The 21,557-nt window shown below is 42.7% G+C and overlaps 1 protein-coding gene across 6 annotated transcripts in view; it reads left to right on the forward strand.

The window, feature by feature from the left end:
• Positions 1–21,557, forward strand: part of DLG2 (discs large MAGUK scaffold protein 2) — a 5,493,568-nt gene that overhangs the window by 3,303,603 nt on the left and 2,168,408 nt on the right. For all 6 annotated transcript variants that reach the window (XM_069639853.1, XM_069639851.1, XM_069639850.1 and 3 more), the window contains one exon: positions 7,620–7,776. In XM_069639853.1, coding sequence (XP_069495954.1) covers positions 7,620–7,776 — 157 coding nt within the window. The remainder of the gene's footprint in view (positions 1–7,619; positions 7,777–21,557) is intronic.

Raw genomic sequence — 21,557 nt, forward strand, 5'->3', positions numbered from 1 at the left:
ATACTAGTTGCAGGCGTAGTTTGTTTAGGTCAGACACAGTCATAATAATGCATTGGGGCAGAAGCCAAAGGACATATTGTTGGTAGTGAGGACCTCAGTGGTGCTTGACCCAGACATCCTCCAACTGGTGGATGTAGATTGATATTTAGGACTGACATGAGAGGAGACATGACACAAGCCTTTGAACATTTCCAATGGCATCATCATAGTAACATTTGCTTTTAGGTTCGGTGTCAGATTTTTGTTCAATGATTGGCCTGTGTGTGAGTAAAGGTTGCTCCGCTTAGGCTTTGCTTTATCAGCTCCAGTGAGGAATTGATGGAGTGATCACTGGAGGTGGTTTGGATATGGATGCAGGTTGCTTATCATGCTGTGTTCCATGCCATGACGTGGTGTGGGACCTGTCCTGTGGGATTTTGCAATGGTCTGGAGGTACCTGGGGATAGATTGACTGCAGACACTTTTGCCTGGTAGAAGATGCCTGTCTGGCCACGTTATTTGTCTGCACATGCCCTTCCTGTTTGTCCATGTGGATCAGTCCAGCACAATGCATGTGCTCACTTAGCAACATGGTTGCAGGTGTGCATGTGCCTATTTGGCTTCCAGTGGGACAAACGTTAACTGGTCCACGGGGTGAGCTTTTGCTTATATGTGCCTTTTGTATGTGTTTGCATGTCCATAGCCTTGCGGGCATGGGTGTCTCAGGATATCGTAAGTGTCTGCCATTAGCCACTCATCAAAATTACCAAGGGGGTCCTGGGAGTCTCTCTGCTAGACATTAGTCCTGGTTACGAGAGACTTACCCAGAGTCTTTAGCTCACTATCTTTCACAGAGAACAAATATCCCAAACATATCAGTTTTTGTCCTGCCCTGGGGCAGTCCAGCACCGAAATGCTAGGCAATTCTCCTCTGAGCAAGAAGAAATCCCAGACACGTGTTTCGGTCTGGTTGGACCTCATCAGTAGGGTGGATCTGTGCCTCTCTAAGAATAGTGAGCAAGGGGTCCACGTCTGGATTCCCCTAGTAACTTAGGGTGAGATCTAAAGTTACTTAAATATGCAAATTAACAAGGGGGTCCTGGGAGTCTCTCTGCCAGACATTAGTCCTGGTTACGAGAGACTAACCCAGAGTCTTTAGCTCACTATCTTTCACAGAGAAGAAATATCCCAAACATATCAGTTTTTTTCCTGCCCTGGGGCAGTCCAGCACCGAAATGCTAGGCAATTCTCCTCTGAACAAGAGTACCAACAGAAACCCCAGACACGTGTTTCGTCTGGTTGGACCTCATCAGTAGGGTGGATCTGTGCCTCTCTAAGAATAGTGAGCAAGGGGTCCACGTCTGGATTCCCCTAGTAACTTAGGGTGAGACCCAAAGTTACTTAAATATGCAAATTAACAAGGGGGTCCTGGGAGTCTCTCTGCCAGACATTAGTCTTGGTTATGAGAGACTTACCCAGAGTCTTTAGCTCACTATCTTTCAGAGAGAAGAAATATCCCAAACATATCAGTTTAGCCACTTATCGTCCACTCATCATTGACACTCTCTTGCCAACTGTTAATTGGCATACCCAAAACCATGAATGCTCAGCTTCAAAAACGGTGATCAGGGTGATCAATCACTCGCATTGCATTGTTCCCATGGTCTCCCGGTGGCACTGGACTGACAGGTGGTTGGAGCCAGAGGTCAGGGGCTGTTTCAAAGCCTATTTCCCACCACTTCCTCCACTTCCTCCTCTCTCTTTTCTGATGGTCTGATTGCTATTCAAGCATGGTGTGCTGCTAATGATCTCTGCCTTAATGTTAGTAAGACTGAGATCCTTCTCAATAGGACCAATAGGACCTCTGTTCCCTCCTTCCCTCTCACTCCCTCGTGGCACACTAAGGGCCCCCTCCCCTCACCCTCTTGTGAGGCAAAAAAACATGGCATCATCTCCGACTCCTCTCTTTCATCACATCACTGACCTTACCAAGAAGGCCCCCTTTCAGCTGCACCTCCTCAGAGACATTTTCCCTTTCCTCACCTTCCCCCAGATTGTCTCCAGAGCTCTGATCCTCTCTAGGCTGGACTACTGCAACATACCTCAATCTGCCTGAATCCTCCCTTCTCCCCCTTCACTAATCCAAAATAGTACTGTGAGAATTATCCTTGGACTCGAGCCAGGGGACTACATCTCTCCAGCCAAGAATCTCTCCACTGGCTCCCGGTTGTTGCAAGGATCAGGTTCAAAACCCTCTGCATCATCCACAAGGCTTTCTGGGGCCGGGGACCCGGCTACCTCCAACTCTCTCTCCCTAAATACCTCCCTACTCTGTTTTCTAGCTCCAACTCTCTGCAGATCAGAAGCTTTTCCAAGCAGAGTGTTAAGTGACTTCAATTCAGCACTCCAACTAAGTCAATGCCTATTCTGGGATGCCCAAGGGAAGCCCTTATTTATATATTGTTATGACAAGTTCATAGATCTGGATGATAAACCCTTGTATAACGCCCCTCTCTTTGAATCCCCCTGACCTCACTGAGCCAAGAAGTAGGTTTGTTTTGCAAATTAAAAGATTTATTTGAAAAATTAAACTATATATATATATATATATATATGTGTATATATATATATCACACTTGTATGAATAAATTAATATTTGATAGCACACTTATGAATATGACAGTGATCAACAATGGATAATGTTACACTAGCACACTTTTTTAATCACTTAGGAGTTGGTATGGAAAGGATAAGGTAGCTGAGAATACTTTATGGTTTCAAGGAAATGCAATGATGGAAAAGAATGCAGCACATAAATAAACTGATATGGTTTCAACAAGAGATAATATAATCACTTTTTCCCTTGTGGCAATTCGCTCCCCCCTATGCAATATGAAGAGATGGAAGAAGAGCACAAAGTTTTCAGGAAGACAATCAAATGCAATACAAATTCTAGTTCCCCCCTAGCAAGCTTGGAGCAACCAGTATGCTTTTAAAACATGCAGAAATACTTTGTAATGTGATTTACAATGAAGTGAAAATATGCAAAAAATGATTTTAATTCCCTATAGGAGATTCAGGGTAAGTGACAGCTACTTCGAATTAGTTAAGGTCAACACTAGCAATGATTAATGAGGGATTATCAGGTTGAAAACGATTTTCAGCAATGGAAGCAAAAGACAGCTATTTTTGACAGGTGAAGAAGTTTGAGTCAAATTGCAATTCGCAGCACTCTTTCAGAGTGCGTCGATCACGATTACGGAAAAACTATAAGGAGTAGAAAGTCGTTTTCGGGCTTGTTGGAAAGCTTAGATACTTAGCTTTAAAATGAAATTCCTAGGACACACGGTTCAAAAGATACGGACGATTTAATGGAGGTAGATTCTCAGAAATAGAGTAAGATTCAAATGACAAATGACACTTTCACAGGTTTGAAATCACAGAATAGGCACACGATTTCTATGCAGTTCTAAATAGGTGGAAATGGGTTGAATTAGATTATTTTAAACTAAGAGATTGGTTTTGCACAGCTCTGGCTGGATACTCACTCCTAATTTTGGCAGGAATGGGCCTCGTCACAGATCTGGTCAACAGGTTTAGCTGCGGTTCTCTCTGCTCTGCTGGTCTGGATCTCTGGTTCTGGCAAAAGTTCTGGCACTGCACAGCGGTCTGGTCTGGGTCTGGTCTTCTATCGGCACTGCACGGCGGTCTGGATACAGCTCTGCTTTCTGGGTTCTGGCACAGGGTTCTAGCCAGAATCAAACAGCTCACCTGGCTGTTGAATATCAAGTTGCAAAAGATTTTGAGGCCTGCTGAAAAGGACTCAGCTTGTGGATTGGCCCCACTGCTTTAAGTTCTGGATCTCAGGATCTGTCTGGATTTGAAGTCTGGAGTCTGGTTTTCTAAGTTCAGGTCTCTGGATATTGCCTAAATTTGAAGTCATCCGTCAAAGTGCTTCGCAAGAAATCAGTTTGAAGTGGGAAGTGAGTGTCCCCACCTGGGTCTCAATGGCTCTTTTAACGTCTTTTGAAAGTGGGTGGGAAGGCTGACTTTCTATGCCCAACCCTCTGAGGATCCTGATAGGTTAAAGGATTTTCTGTGCTCTCACTGGAGAACTGAGTTGTGAGTCAGAGTGTTGCTACATTTTACAATCTATCGAAGAAATGCCCCTTTGCTTTTACTTAGAAAATGAATTGTTCATACCTATAAGGTTTCCCAGATCACACGTCGTTGAAATTACATGTACATATCACAGATTGCTTAAGGTACAGTTTGGTTCAAGGCACATGTTTCTACGAGCTTGGGTTTAGAAACGACAACATTTTGTGCTTTTTAGTGACTTTCGCCATATTGGCTTTTCTTCAAAATTTACACAGACCTGCACCCTCTCCCTGAGCATATTAATATAAGTTATCATGTCTCTAGCATAAACCCAGTGTCGGCAGGGTTCGGTCTCAGAACATCACACAGAGTTGAGCTTAGTCTCAAATTCTAGGTAAATTTTTCATATAAAGAATCTCCAAATTGTATATTTCTGTATAGGAGATATAATATTTTATAAGCAAATTAATAAACATGCATTTGCCCTTAACGGAATTCACATCTGAGTCTGGGTCCGCCCCCAGGAGCTTGGCTTGACTCAGAGATCAAATGTCTTCCTTCCCCCAGACCAACTGTTGACAATTACACCTCAAATCAGCATATCCTATTCAGCTGAAGAGTCTATTGTGTTGACTGAGGTCAGCAGAGCAGGGTGCCACTCTGCATCCGGTTAACAGAAACCTGTGATCTCCTTGTGCTGTTGCTGGTAAGGGCAGGTGTGAATGCTTCCTATGGACAGAGGCCTCTTGAACTTTTAATTAGATCAGACTGCCTTCTGATGTGGGGCCTGGTAACAGTAGGTGTTAAGAATTCTCATTAACCAGCAAGGCTTTGAAGTTTCAAAGCTAACTCAGGTTCCTTGTTAGCTCCTGAAAGACAGGCCTCCTGTCAGAGTTTAGACCGCTAGCGCCAGTTAGTGTCGAGCGCCGGTACTGCACCCCTTTTTGGGAGCTGTCTTCAATTAATACATTTCAGATTTTGAACAGCACCATATTTCTTTGCACTGGTTTTTGCTCTGTGTGTAGCCAAAGGATAGGGCCTGGCCATGGTCTCTTGTATTAACATTAACAGAGGCAAAAATGGATGGCAACCTATTTTTCATGTTTTCCCTGTGCATTTTCTGGGGAGTTCTGGCCATCATGATGTTTTCAATGCCAGTAATGCACAGTTCTGTGGTAAGGCTTGGATGCATGGGTAAAAACATCCCACAAGAGAGTGGGGGTAGATTTCTCTCTTCAGCAGGAGCCTTCCTCTGGAATGTCGTCCCTGCCACTCTGCGGCTTGATCCTGATCTCCTAAAGTTCTGGAAGCTTCTCAAGACCCTCCTTTTCTCATGTCCCCTCCCCAGCTAATGTCCCACTCTGCCACATTTTGACGGGCTGCCTGGTTCCTTCTAAGTCTTACGGTCCACCAGGCCCTCCTTGCGCAGTCTACCTCAGCACTTTGTTCTCGCCTGCTCCTCCCCAAACCTGCATTTGCCCTACCAGGCCCCCTCCACTGTACTAGCCTGGCAGGAGCCTACACCCATACTGATCCCGATCCAGCCCTGTCCTCGCACTTAGCATGTGGACCATCATTCCCTGCACTCCCTGCACTCCCTGCTTCCCAAGGCACTTATCCACTTGGCCTCCCTGCATCACTCACCCAGCCACTAGCCATGGGGGCTCTCTTCCCCCCTCTCTCCCCATGCACCAGCACTTGCATCCTATCCACACTTCCCATTTTAGCATTAACACATTCAGCTCTGATGGGCAATCCCCCCCCACTCCCATGCACTTCTTGTTACTGCACTTGCATGATCTGAATGACACATAGCCTAGTAGGACCGTTTTTTGTTATTCTTCATCCCTGCCCCCCCCCAACCTCTCTTTTGTCTTGTGGGACCTTGAAACACCTTATATATTAATAACGTGCTTAATACCTAGACGTTTCTAAGTGCGGACCCGGGGATCGAACCTCTGTTGCCCCACATCGTCTCTTTTCCAAGGCGAGCGCCTTGCCAATGAGCTATCCTCCCAAGACATATAATTGGTTAATTCATGGTTGTCCATCTCCAGGCCTTGGGAGCCGGATCCATACTGGGTTTTCAGGTTACCCCTCATTAATATTCATGAGATACATTTGCATACAATGATTCTAAATGTATGTACATTTTTCTTCATGAATATTAATGAGGGATAGCCTGAAAACCCATTAGGATTCGAGTCCTCGAGGTCCGGAGTTGGACAACCCTGGGTTACTGTCTTAATTGCAGCTATAAAGGTAATGTCCTAACAAAGTGTGCCTTCAGTCACTTGATTTATAGCTGTTCCTTGCACTTAAGTCCTGTTAAAACAAGCATTGACAAAGCCAAAAGTTGTCTATTGTGAATAGGTATTAGATCGGCATCTGCCAGGCACTGTTATTATATAGCCCTGTAATCATACCTTTTCACAGCTATTACCATTTTATGGTTCAATAGTACATTATAGTATTGTCTTGCAGATTCCACACCCGCCTAAATTCTTGGCTTTGCCAATGCCGGTTTATCTTGTGGCCTCATCCTCCCCCTAAAGTGCACTTATGCCATGAGTGAAGCTGGTGAGTGTTCTGTTTCCACTTATTCAGGGATTCTCAGGGAAGGAGAGGCGGCTGGTTTTCGGCTAGAATACAACTCTTTAGACAATATTCTGCCACTTGGGTCTTTTAAAACTGTCAATTGCATGCTGGGTACCACCAACGTCAGGATTTGCATTTTGTTAGGTCACATGCATGAAATGCTAAACATTGCCCTTTACTCTTCCATTTTACACTCCGGTTTGTAACAAATGAAGATGCTCCCTGCAAAATAAACTTTGCAGATGGCATTTACCAAAGGATTCCTGGGGAATCTGTCTCCTGTTACCAGATGCTAAATGGAGGTGGTTTCCGCAGGAATACATTTGTTTTGCGCATGCCCGGAAATCTTTTGCATGTGTAAGATAAACTGTGCATTTCAAAGACGGAGGTGGAAAGCACAGCAGAGATGTGCACTCTGTTTCGTGCCCCTTCTCACCCTTCAAAGTAATTCAAAATGTGGTTGAGTGGTAAATCAAGCCATGAAGGCATTATGCCTTGCTTTATGCCCTTCATGTATCAACTCACACCACATGTAATATGGCCCCCTCTGGGCCTTCACAATGCAACATCATATCTTCACAAATAAAAACATGTTATACCTACTAAATGCACTATGAAATTCACAAAACGTGACATTTCATATACTTAACTAAAAATAACTGCAGAAAACATGGCATTTAAGGCTACAATGAACGTATTCATTATTAAAGCATATATCCATGTAAATATGAAAGAATGAAAGCAAATAAGACATTTTTAAAATGGAGCATTACCCATGGAAATATTATTTCGAGATAGAAAACCTTCTTTTCTGTAAAGAGAAAATAAATATGGAAATGATCTTTCTAATTTCAACTTCTTGTCCGGACTGTGTTTTCTAGAAGAGAAAACAGTGAATGTTCACCTCCGCAAAACTCATGCATTGTTCTTTATTTTAACAGAGAACCTCGAAAAATCATACTGCACAAAGGGTCAACTGGATTAGGGTTCAACATTGTGGGAGGAGAAGATGGTGAGGGGATTTTCATCTCGTTCATCCTAGCCGGAGGACCAGCAGATCTCAGCAGAGAGCTGCAGCGAGGAGACCAAATCATATCTGTAAGTGACTCAAGTTTGAATTGTTTCCATGTAATATGTTATGTATCTTAGACTCTTCATCAGTAAGTGGGTATCGCTAATTTAACACCGCCAAATATACACCGCCAAATATCACAATTCTGGGACAAGAAATAGGCTGCATTAAGAACCAACATTTTGTTTTATTGAAATGAAATCTCTTGTAAGGTGGTCCACTATGTTAATGTTGGGGAAGTCACCACAATAAAATATGGATACATTTGTAACCGGTTTACAGAAACAAAAAATGGCCTGCCTGTGTAATTCTCAATTATGAGAATGATAATGATTTGTTATTTATATAATGCTTTCACCAAACCGCTGTACAAAGAACATATTTACATACAATTATCACCCAACTGAAGTTGGAGCTCATGTATTGACTTTGGATGGATGAAAGGCTGGGTTGGCTTTGCCAGGAATTAAACCTGCCACCTGCAGATCACACACAGATCACAGAGCATGCAATCTGCTGAGCGAGCTTACCATTATATAAATTACATGCACACAAGCAGTCATTCAATAACCAATGCCACTTCTAAGCAGCAAACTTAATACATTGACAACATTGCTTCTTATTGGCAAGTGTGTTAAAGCTTACCTCAGTTAACCACAATTCAATTAATTTTTTTATAAAATGATGATTTTAAAATATTTTATTTTCTCTGATATCAATAACAAGGGAACGGTTACATAGAAACCCGACGTTGATATATGAATTACATTTAATAAGGATTGCCCCTAAGTAATGCAATCTCATGTAGATATAGTACTGTTGGTTTCTACCATATGCATGGAAATAAAACACACATTAAGATACCTTGCATTAGGGCCTACGAGAATGTGTTTAGGGATATTGTGCTATCAATTTAGTATGCTCAATGTACTGGTCGACACATTCAACATAGGAATATAGTTTCATGATTTGCTGATGAAGGAATAAATACCCCTCCACACTTTACTCTGCAGATCGGTCCCACTGGTGCAGGGTCCTCACACCACTCTGTGATTGTATGAGTGAGAAGTTAATGTAATTTACTTTGGCATAATTTTCTATGGGACTGGTAGTGAAACAGCTAATCTCTTGTCTTCCCCAATCTGTCCTTTTAAATATCTCTGCTTTTCACAGGTCACACATTATCAAGAAATCCTGGAAATGTGGTAATGTGGTGCACCCTTCCACAAATCCAGTGTAAGTCTACAACCGTGAGAATTAGCAGGTCTCATTTGGCTGGTTTTGAATTTTCAAAGAGCTGCACTTTATCTGCATAGAAATGTTTTTTTTTCCTATTTGAGAAAGTAAAGTGCAGTTCCCACTTTACATGCTCAAGTATTCTATTTGGAATGAGCTTCCCCCAGTGAAAGTTATCTCCCAGTCCAACCTCTCCTGTGACTTAACAGAGACATAGTTCTAGAGGACCTATATCTAAAATAAATGTGGAATTTATATACTGACTTTTGAATAATTATTTCAGGCACAGGACCAGCAGAGACCCTCAATTTCCTAGGGAATTCCCAGTCAGCGGATTTCTTCTTGTCTATTTCTTCTCCCTCCTCTAGGAATGCAGGTCTGCCTCAGTTACACGTTTTAATCATGAATAAAGCCCAATCACTTCCAGATAATATTTAAGCTCAGCTCTCATAAATTTGGAAAATGTTTTATCCTCCTCTGCAGCCTTCAATTCAGGCGTTCTCCTCATTCCATGTCAATTTCTAATTTTATTATTGGAATGTCATGCCATGTCATCCTGACCTCTCACTTTTTGACTGGTTAAGTATTTTCAATTGAATTCAAATTAGCTGTAATTCAGAACTATGACATAAAACCATACAATTTCATGACACATCTTGAAATTATTAGAACAAAGAATTAATATACGTGACATGGGATTATTAAAATTGTGAAAGAGTTGCAGGGGCACTCTTAGCAGCTACCCTGATTACAAGCAAGAGGGTACTTGGGCCCCAACAAAATCCCTGATGCAAGAATGGAAGATTTAACCATAGGGCAAAGTTTATTGTCTTTATTATCAAAGTGACAGGGATCACATTGGAACAGCATAGCATTCCAGAGGTTCTTGTTCTACAAACTTAAATTTCACTTCTTTTGTCTTTAAATCTCTTCATGACCTTCCCCCTCCATACCTCTTCTCTCTTCTCTCATTCTACACCCCCCTCGCTCCCTTCGTTCAGCAGATCTCTTTTTACTATCTGTCCACCCAAACCCTTGTGCCTCTTCTCGTTTCTGCTCCTTTCAGCTCCTTGCCACCCTACACTGGAACTCCCTACCTCTTTCTATCCGCTCCATCCCCACCTATTCCTCCTTCTGCTCCTCCTTGAAATCACTCCTTCACTCCCCACCCTGACACCTATCCCCCTTTCACCTTTCTCTCTTCCCCTCTAATACCCCTGTCATAGTTCTCTTTATCTTCCCTGTCTCTCCTATGTTCTCCTCTCTTACTCACTTTACTCCCTGCTCTTTCTCCCTCTTCCTTCCTTCCCCACCCCCTCCTCTCTTCTTCATCCTCATAAGCGAATTGTTCTACATACTGTTTTTTCTGGTTTGATTCATGTATATTATTATTGCTTCTGCTGTTCATGTTCGATGTATTCTTGTTGTTAAACTGTAAAGCGCCTTGGATTAAGGCGATATATAAAAATAATAAATACAAATACAAATACAAACGTGTGTCACACCATTTTAACCATAAATTACATCATAAATACAAGTTGTATCCTCCAAATCCTAACAGGGTTGGGTATTGGTTGGTTTAGGACAACTATATACATAATACATAGAGGTTAGTTTGGTTATTGGATCGTCATATCTGGTGACTCCTCTTAAAACCACCTCTAAATGTAACAAATACAAAGTTGCAGGTTAACAGGGAAATTATTGGCCAATGCAACATAGTGTACCTTAACGTGAATGGTGGCTAAAGATTGGACACAGTGGGCCTCCACACGAGTTGGTCGGTAACGCCGGTGCTATTACCGCCAGTGCTATTAGCCCTACCGCCAAACCCCCAGAACTATTAGTGCCGCATCACAGGTTTGGTGAAACGGTTAATGCCCATTCCCCATTGGGCCCATTCGGGAATTCCTCATTCCCCATTGGGCCTATTGGATAAAATTTGCGCTATTACCACCGGTGGATTTCCCGCCGGCGGTAATAGCGCCAAAAATCGGCAAATTTGCCTCGCCACATTTAAGGGTTACCACCAGACTCGTGATGAGGCCCAGTATGTCTTCCCAGCCTTGGGACCTTGGAAAGTTATGAGGCTGAATGGGATTACTCAAGGCAATGGGAACAATCACGAAGGTACTGTATGTTCTCATCATGTTGCCATCTCTGATCACCTAAGCCCAGAGAGCCTACATTCAGCTTTGAACCTGTGTAGCAATTGTATCTTTCCACCACTGGTTCGATGGGAACAGTTTTACTCCATCTCCCTCGAATGACTAGGCACTCTCCTAGTCTTCCAGGTCACGTGTATGTGGACCACAAAATGGAGCTCCCCTGCTTGTAATTATGAGGATTTTATGCTATATTCCTTGCAGGTGTCTTATCGCCCTGGTAAACTGGAGACCTTCTGTCTCTGCTCGTCCTTGCCTAGGATTTGTTTCGTGTCTTTCTACAATAAAATACAAGTGTTCATGTAGCTTTGTGCATGGATGCCTATATGCTTCATGTCTAAATGCATCTATGTCTAACCTCAATAAACTTCAAACAATTCAAAATAATGCCATAAGGGCAGCTCTCAACATCCCCAGATGGTCCCATATCTCTACATTTAGATCTGACCTACGCTGGCTCCCGGTAAAACACAGAATTGCCCTGAAAACGCTAGCCTTGACCCACAAATGTCTGAACAACGATGCCCCACCTTACCTCACATCGCGTCTTGCGCTTCACTCCTCTTCCCGTCCCACCAGAGCAGCTCAAACTCACAGCCTTATCCTGCCTAGATTCAAACTCCAAAAAGCGGGTGGTGTAAGTTTCCCTGTCATAGCTTCCAAACTGTGGAATACTCTGCCAACCTACATAAGAACTGAACCTTCGTTCCTAATGTTCAAGGACAACGCCAAAGCTTGGCTGTTCACCCAGAAAGCATAAGGTTCCCCTTGTCTAGCCGGTCCCCTACCTGTAATATATCTTATCCGTGTATATATGCCTCACTGTATCGCTCATAAATTGTATTCTGTATTGATGTATTACCTGCAAATCTTGCCATTTGTATATACTCTGTTGTAACCTGTATTTAAGATTATGCACCCGGTTGCCCATAGGCCTGGTGCGCTTTACAAATAAACAAATAACAAATAATCTACGTTGTGATGTCAATAGTGATGTGATCTGCTTTTGAAGTTCTAGTCAGTCGACTTGTTCGATCAATGACAACTCTATCTCCTCCATATTGCCAGCCAGGAGCAGTTTGAATGGTTGGCTCATTGATTAACGTTTCTGAAATCTGCAATACATCAGAGATGGTGATAAAGGGTCCAGGAGTGATGTACATCTCTCATTTCTCTGCCTTCAGGCTGCCAGTCGAGTTGGGGTCACAAGGGCCACAGTTGTACCTCTGTCGTCAATCCCTCCTCTGGTCAACAAGTCGACCACACTCCCCAAATGACCTTCCCTTTTCAAGTATAGTTTTGGGACCCAATTATACATTACTCCTCCTAAATGTCCATGATTCCTTGCAGGGTCATCCAAACTCCAGGTCTTAAAGATGCAATCTCCATCAGGGACGCAGCACACCCATTTTCCCCAATAGTCGCTAGAGTTGGCAGGGAACTCAAACATTGCGCCTTGTGGGAACAGAGGACACAGCTCCAGTTGTGACTTCAGCAAATTAAGTATTTTCACACCCTCGTCTTCTTCTGTCTCTACATGCAGTAACACATTCATCCATATTTCTTCCACCTACACACAATCAAGTGGTACTACCTTTCTGCACCTTCCCACCAAGAACACTCACCATCATCTCCCTTGCCATGTCAAGAATAGATACAGTCAGCAGCATCTATCTTGAAATTCCGGACTACCTTACCAAAGAACTACAACAAATACAGAACACACCTGCAAGCCTATTCCTCAGATTCACTGAGAGAGAAGACATCAGACTGCGAATCATAGATTGGCTCCCGGTCAAAAAGATTTTTTTCTAAGCCACAGAGCAATCCACGCCCAAGGAGCTGAATATATACAGGGAAAATCTCCATCTACAAACCAAATCGAACACTAAGGTCCAGCAACGACATTTGCCTTGATCCAAAACAATACTCAAAGCAGATGTTTGGTGGATCAGCATTGTCCTGCATCTCGGCAAAACTTTGGACCTCACTCCCAAAGGAAATACGAACAACAGAAGACCACCTAAAATTCGGAAAATTACTAAAAACATGGCTCTTTGACTCACTGAGCTAAACATGAAACACTGGAAACAGCCAACACAACAGAAGAGAAACACCCACATCAAATAATACCTAACAAACCAAAGCCTGGATGCCCCAAAGAAATAAAGTATTTTAACAATAAACACCATAGCCACATAACATAACCACTGCACAAAAGGGCACAGACTACTAAAATCACTAACTACCCACTGAGAACGTTCCAATATTCTGCATACTCACAGTGATAAATCAAACAAATCACTCATACCCCCACTGCAGCAGAAACCTACAACCACCAAAAAAATGCATACACTCAGCAATGCCCAATTAAACATAACACACTACATAACACACTGCAGAAAACTAAACCAATTACACACAAATCATCCCACACACACTCACACTCAATCTCACACTGCAAACACCACCTAACCATTACCCAAAACCAACCAAGCACACAACGACTGGTTATTCTGAACCAAAGCTACCAACAGCACATCAAAGCTCTCCAGAGCTTTCATTATTGATCCCAGTGACTAGGCCCTCCCAGCCCACTACATGTCCCTTCTCCCCTATCCCTGGCAGCCATTTATTTTGCTTTTTTTCTCAAGTCGAGAAACAGTTGCAGCAGAGTTTCTCGACTCGAGAACAATTGCAATTAGTACTCCAGTACAATGTGCTGGGGTACTAATGGCAATATGAACCTCGAAGGGGGGGGCATTACCAGTCAGGTAATACCCCCGCAGCTCTGTTAAAGAACTCGCTTCGCTCAAGCTTCTAACTATGGCCCGGTACCCGAACGGTAATGGCCTGCCCTCGGGTCATATTGCCTAAATAATGTAACATAACAAATATTTGGATGATGTCATCTTTGGTATCTATCAATGGGTTTGGGTGTAGAGACAGGCCTTGTTTCCTAAGAATATTATTTAATTAATAATCCACCAGTTGACCTTGATCCTCACTGGTGGTTAGCTGTGGATGAAAGGCCAGTGTATTTCTCTCTAAAGTGGAAAACCACTTATTTTTGCAGGAGGATATTCACATAGGTTCTGTGACAGTGACTTCACTATAATCTTGATCTTTTACAGATATGATAATGATGTCTTGGACTTGAGTGTTTTGGAAATGAATCTTCACTTGGTCTGCATGTTTTTCAATTAAGTGACAGTTGCAATTCAAACTGACATAGTTGGCATGCCTCTTTAATTTGATTGGGCAGCAAGTTTGGATCCAGGGGACATGATTCATGCAATCTATCAGAGGCAAAAGCCTTCTAAGTAAATTGTTTCCCAGTAAAACAGTATGTTCTGAGGAGCAACAACTGTCACCGAATGGGGGAGTCGATGTCGCCCTATTTTGATTTCAACTTCAGTAACCCCAAATACAGGGATCTCCTTACCATCAAAATTATGTAGCTCCTCATGGAGTGGTTTGAGGGTAATACAGTGACTTTCCCCTCTTCCTGGTATGAAGACTGTGATGGGATTGACCCAGAAACCTGGTCTGGAACCCTCCTCATGTGGCCAGAGAAAGGCAGGTGCTTTCTGATCCCAACCCTGGGAGTGGTGTACTGCGGTAGGAACACATGGGGGGGATCAAGCCAGTAAGACTGGGAGGAACCCGTTTTAACTTTCCCCATAATCCCTTCCTTTTGATGGATTTTTGACAAATTGAAGAAATTGAAAAACCTAACTTTAATAAAGTAAACTATATGAACCAGAATACCTTAGGGACTGAGACAAGGAGGAGGGCTGAAGAAGCATGTAGAAGTGGAGGACATACAATTAGGCCTAACAGCCTTTGGAAAGGTCAGGTAGTTGACATTAATTGCCAGCACCTGAAACAAATTGCCCCACCTAGGAGAAATGAAAGGCTGAAGCAGGAGAGGGAAGAAGGAAGGAGCTGGAGCAGGAGCTGGAAAGCTGGAAGTAGTAGCAGAAGTAGAAGAGCACTAGGCGGGCAGTTCATGAGGAAGTGTGATCTTCAAAAGGACGCCGGGACGTGGAGACAGCAGATTTCACCTGCAATATCTGAGAGGGTCCTGTGTTCATAAACCTTGCCTTGCCATGGCTGGGCTGAGAAAGGCGTGATGAGAGTGAAGGTCATGGCCAGACCTGAGACACCCGTGCTGCAGAAGGGTGTGGGTCCCAAGATGGCCCAAGGCCGTAGTAGAAGTGAAAGAAGTTGGGAAGGTGATGTAGTCCGCAACCACAGTATTACTGAAACTAGTGAGTGAAGCTTGGCATTCAGATGCACTCCGAAAACATTGCCGGTAACTGTTACCAGCTCTAAAGTTACTCACGTGAGAGTGGAAGCAAGTATAAACTGTTAATCATTGTAAAAAGTAATGACAACAATGGAAATGTATCACGTGCACTTCTAGTAAAAGTCCTAGTACTTGCATAAGAAGAAAAGCATTTTAATTTCCCATTGTTGAACTGTTAATGTTGCCTGAGTGGTTGTGTGTGCCTAATTAAAGTTAGACCGATTGCTAAAACATTTTGAAAACTGTAACATTGACTTTCACAATTGTTACAAGTATTTACTACATCAAAGGAAGGTCGTGTGTGGCAAAATGGGATTCACAACTGGAGTTAGAAAGCATCTCCTTGATAATACGAGGGAATACAAGCACTTACATTTATTTAAGGTTAAAGATCTACCTTATAAAATTGTCACGTGTGCCTAAATCTGCTTTTTCTTTGAAGACTTAATCTTGTAACATTAAGAACAAATATTCTTTAAAATTAGAAGTTGTTGTACTAACAAGAAGAACAAGCATTACCCAAGGCAGGAGGTGAACCCTTTCTAAAGTGACGCAAGCCATGTTTAAATCTATCCACCTGATTTACAATGTTTTTCAAGATTGAGTGTCCTCTGATACAAGTGTGACATTGGAAGCGTGGCAATACAGCTTCAAGGTAGCTAATGGAACCATTAAGATATGAATAAAGCTGGGGAAGGCAGCTGGGTACTTGTATGAAGATTGAGTAAATAATCTGTAATGCTGAGACTGCTGAATCTGAGAGAAAGTATGTTTTGAAGCAGAGGCAGGTTATACTGGTGGCCTAAGGCAGAAAGAAGAGACAAAGAGGTTGCCCTTTTGTTGGAGCATATGAAAAAAGAGTGCCTTGCCCACCTGTAGAGGTTGAAGTGTCTTGTCTTTAAAATGCCTAACCATCATTAGGTATAAAGTTGAAGCATACATTTCAGAACTGTGGTTGTGTATAATACTGTCAGTGGATGTTACATTGAAGTTGGTTGAAATAGTGGCATACTGTGGAACCAAGGAGTCTGTTCCCACAGTAATACTAGTAGTAGGGTAGTTGTCATGAAGAAAGCAACAACCTAACAAATATACCAAATACACTGCAGATGCCATAAACATATGTAAAGTTGTAGAAGAAGAAGTTGGTAACCTATTCCTCAAACTGTGGCAAAACAATCTTGGAACAAGTATATCCAGGATCAACATTGGTGCTATTTTCTTGGCTGGAGTTGGAAGGGGATCTTTTCAACTGAAATCTGAAAAACTGTTACCAGTGGAATTTTGTTTGATGAACATTTGTTTTATATGGAACTTACAAGAACTGGTTCAAGACTTTACTTTTCTTTTTGAACATTTGGGGTAAGTTGACTTTGGACAATACAGGAGAAGGGATTTACCCAGGCAAGGTGAAGGTCATCCAAAATACTCGTTATTTGTTGTTGACACTTTTATGTTGTCTATGTTTCACTTTGAATGTTGTTTTGTTTTGTTGTTTAGTGTGAGGGACAGTTTTTTGTAGGTAAGGAGTTGTACCCTTAGTCTTTAGACTAGGTAGGGAATTCCCTGTGTAGGTTCAGCAATGTGAGGCAGGCATGGTATCTAGAGGGATGATACAGACAACGGATGTGCAGTTCTAAACAAAACTTTATTAAGGATCAGGATGGTGTAACGCTTAACTTGCCCTACATTATAGTGGGATTTTCCCTACCTAAAGAAACTAACAAAAGTCTGTGTCTGCAAGTCCAAAATAAAGGTTTGTCTGTGTCAAAAACAATGCTTGCCCTCACAACTATAAATGAACATGGTGTGGGAATCTTCTCAGCAAAAATATAAGTGTTCAAAAGTGAAGGCCAAGGTACTTTCAGCTTGAGTTCTTCTTGGGTTCCCTATCTCAAGTTCAATTCAGATCCAATAGAGGTTCACTTTAATAGTGTTTTGTCAAGTTCTGAAATTACCTTCTCCAAGATTGAATGTACCACAATACACACAAAGAGGAGGTCTTGCGATTTCCTTCCCCAAGTTCAAATGTAGCACAGTTTACACAAAACACAGGTCCTGGGACGCCCCGCCTCTGGTTTTTTGACTCTTAGGGTTCCTTTCCCCAAGGCTTTAACATAGCAGTCACATTGGTTTCATCTGCTCAAAGTTCAAAAGAAAACACTGGGTCCGGTTCACCCACCTTCAGGTTTGCTTCAGCAATTGTTTCACACTTCTTCACAGCTTGCTCGCCATTCAGGGATTCCGGGTCAAGGTGCAGTTGTCAGACTACACGATCCATCCACCACAGGTCACAAAACCAGTAACCCTATACTTTTCTTTGGCTTGATTTAAGATGTGTGTAACTTTCACAGTAGGAGACTTTCTAGTCTAGGTGCAGTAGTCAGATCACACAGTCCAATCATCACAGGTCCCACAACTATAAGTCTCCCCAATGCTGTTGGATCCCTCATAGGCTTTTCTGCCTTGGGCTTTCACTTTCCACACTTGTATTCCATTTAACACTATCTTATACCAGTTCTTGGCTTGTCACATACTTGGGACTCTTTCTCATGTTTGCAGTTATAATTGACAGCCTTTCTTATCTTTGTACTTGTAATACTCAAAACAACTTTTCAATCTTTCACATGCCTTCACAGTTTTGTTCATACTGCGTTTTACTAGCAGTGTGCCATTTGATATGTCTATTTGACTTGCAGTGTTCATTCACATTCAACACATTGAAGTTCACTCAAATAGTAACTTTCTTTCAGTTCGGTATTCCATATATGTAGCATTTTTTTTTGATCACACAAATAGCAGCTTTATTTCATTTTGGTATTCAATAGATGTAGCATGTACTTGTGCTCATGGACCGTTGCTTATTTATGGTCCCTTCGGAGCTCTGCGGACTCCTCAGTGTCTTCTGACACTTATCGGTTCTTCGCAGCTTCTCCCGGCAGCCTCCACTGTTCCCGCTGATCTTCTACCCGAACAGGCAACAGATCGCCAGTTCTTCGGGCATGTCTCCACACGTATTCTGGTTTCTCTGCCCTGCTCCATACAGAGTCCTGGGATTGTTGGCGGCATCTCGACTTTCTAGTCTTGTCCCCACATGGCAGATTCTCTCCTCTCTCTATATGTATGATTTTGTGCTCCACCTTTTATGCTCTTTACCATTAACAATAGGCTGCAGGTGAAGTGGGTTAGACTCAATTGCCTGACCTTGTATAAGCCTATTAGTGTGACATGCCTGATCTTCATTACTGGATGCCTACGGTCCCCTCTTCTTCAACCCAGTACTAGATTGGTGTCTGCAATAGGAAGTGCGCACTACTCTTAGCTGCCTCTTCCTCTTCACAGTATTTAGTGAGAAACTAAAATGGAAAAATGGGATAAGATTGACAATATCCCATGAAGACTGAGGGAGTGTAAGGTAGGTCAGTGTTAGTAAAGGGAGGATACCATGTCTCGCCTATGGGTGCCCTCTCCCGAATCCTCAAGGACTCTCCACACAGTTGATACTCCCTCGCTGGTCCACTCCCAGGGTCAGGATCCAACAGTGATGGCCTTTCCCTGGCCACCTGGGCAGAGGATCCAAGTGGAGCAAGGCGAGGATGCCCTCAGGTTTCTCACAACAAGGATTTAATTGAAACCTTTTTCTTTAAAAAAAAATGTAATTGTGACAAAAAACACAAGCAGTTGTCCACCTCGCATTGCTGGCCCCTTACACTGGGTTTAGGGAATCAAGTACTTCTCAAGGTATCAAGGGCACCTGAAACCCTGTATCTATGACAGCCAATAAGTCAGACTGTCCTTGAACTTGGATTGGCATGAAAATCCTGCCATATTTCCTCTCCACACTTACAGAGAAAATTGATAATGCAGATTGCATATTGTTGAAGTTTGGAATTTCATGAGTTCAACTTTAGGCAGCCCCCTCAGCAGAATTCTCTTCCAGCTCAATTTTATATTGGTTGATCAAGAAATTGATACATGGGCAGGGAGACCCCCTCCTTCTGAGTGTTCAAGGTGGTCCCTTCTGCTTGGATTGTGATACCTAGAAAATTCTGGAGAGTAAGAAAAATACTTTTGTTCAAGCAGTTCATTTGAAATTATTGTATTTGGTTCTCTTTGGACCCCGTGTCTAGTGGTTCCTTGGCTAATCTCATTCTTTTCTTTCAGGTGCTTTACAATATTTCTCTTAACTCAGATTCTCTGATCTTTTTTTGAGGAGGCACTACATCTGGGAAAAAAGAAACTATTTGTCAACCATTTTCTCCACTTTTTCAAATGTCATTTTCACATTTTTCTCCTCGCTAAACTTCAATTTTTTATTTTTATCTGATTGTATCTCACGGAATAAAGAGTGTTCAGCATTGGTCTGTGCCAATTTTTCTGCAAATCTAGGAGTATTTTCACAGCAGGAGTTAAAAGAAGGTTCCTCTATCGCTTTGTGCATCTTCTTTTTTGTTGCATTCCCCCTTTCCTCTTCTCCCTGCATATTTTGAACAGGAACAATTTCCCCTTGTCATTGTCTATCATTACTTGTCGATTCATTCTGCGCAAGGTTTCACTGAGCATTTGAATCAGGATTTCCCTTTTGGGATCACATGATTTGCCCAATGCTCTGTTTCAGTTGTTTAACTTTTCACTCAAGTTGTGAACATTTATTTCTACCTGCCGGATTCCGGAGTGGTCTTGGATCATATACACTACACAGTGTCAGGTGAGTGTGGCACGTATAAGTGAGGCAAACCTCACAGCTGAGGAGAAGCAGTGGACTGGTGTTAGAAGGAAAGCAGTCAAGGAAGGTTACTGGTTGAGTGACCTGTAATGGGTGGACCGTGTGGTCCGACAACTGAGCCTAGACCAGATAAGCCTCTGAAAGCACCTATAAAGAAGCCTGTGGCATACCACAACCTTGTGGTGATATCAAAGTCAAATGTTTGTTTGAAGGCTGGAAGATTTTAACTCTAGGGGAAGGGAACTCCTGGTTTGATGAACTATTGTGAACTTGGAGAAAGGAACCCCCCCTGTTTGATGAACTATTGTGAACACCGCCTCGGGAGGAAGGGTGTTCCACCTTTCTTTCATCCCACATACATTCCCTGACTGGGTTAGATAGAACCTGTACTTCAGGGTCCTGGTTGCAGTCCAGGGCTACCATCATCAAAGAGCTAAATAGGTGTGATACCTCTACCGACTTTGATGCGTGACTGGCCTCCTGTGTTCCACCTGTTAAAAGACTTAATGTCCAGAACACCGGATAAAGTAGCCAAACGGCCCGTGTGTTTCACCTGTGGCACTTCCGATCATTGTCAAAGCGAATTGCTTCTCCCAAACAGCTTTGCCGCCTAAGTGTATTGATAATAATGCTCAAACTACGTGTGCTTTGTCAACTGGCCCAATTTTTGAGCCAAGGCCATCACTGGTCCCGACCACCTCAAGAAGCCTGCCACTAAAGATCCATAATGTTGTATCTCCTGCGGTTCCCAGTCAATTGGTCGAAAACATTTGGTCGACAGGACAACTGGTCGACACCATTTGGTCGAATGCCAAATGGTCGAATTTTTTTTTTTTTTTTACCCCTTTTTTTGTTTTTTTTGGGGGGGTCCCCCCCCCCCCCGAACCCCCTTTTTTTCTTTTTTTTTTTCCCCACACGAAAACCCACAAAACACATATATATTAAAAAAAAAATAATTCGACCATTTGGCATTCGACCAAATGGTGTCGACCAAATTGCAGTCGACCAGTTTGCTGTCGACCAATTGACTGGACACCATCTCCTGCATCTGACGACTCCCTTGTTAAATGTCACTTGGATAGTTCCTCTGGACCTATGAACTTTGGATCTAAATCAGCCAACTTGCGGAGTCTTCGTTTAAGAAAAACTCATATGTCGCTGCCTAAGGAGGGATACATTAGAGATCTGGTGTTGGAATACAGGAACTTTATCATCCCGAATGTGGCAAAACCTACTAGGAAAGAAACGAGAAGCCTTGCGAAATAAAGATCTTGCATGGCTTTGCGCTCGAAATGGGCGAGGGGTAGTGCGATGATATGATCTAAAGTGCCTGTGCAGAATAGAACTCGATGACTGGTGTTCTCAGTG

This window comes from Ambystoma mexicanum, chromosome 7q (assembly GCF_040938575.1).
Source record: "Ambystoma mexicanum isolate Mex_15411 chromosome 7q, UKY_AmexF1_1, whole genome shotgun sequence".
NCBI classification, from domain to species: Eukaryota; Metazoa; Chordata; class Amphibia; order Caudata; family Ambystomatidae; genus Ambystoma; species Ambystoma mexicanum.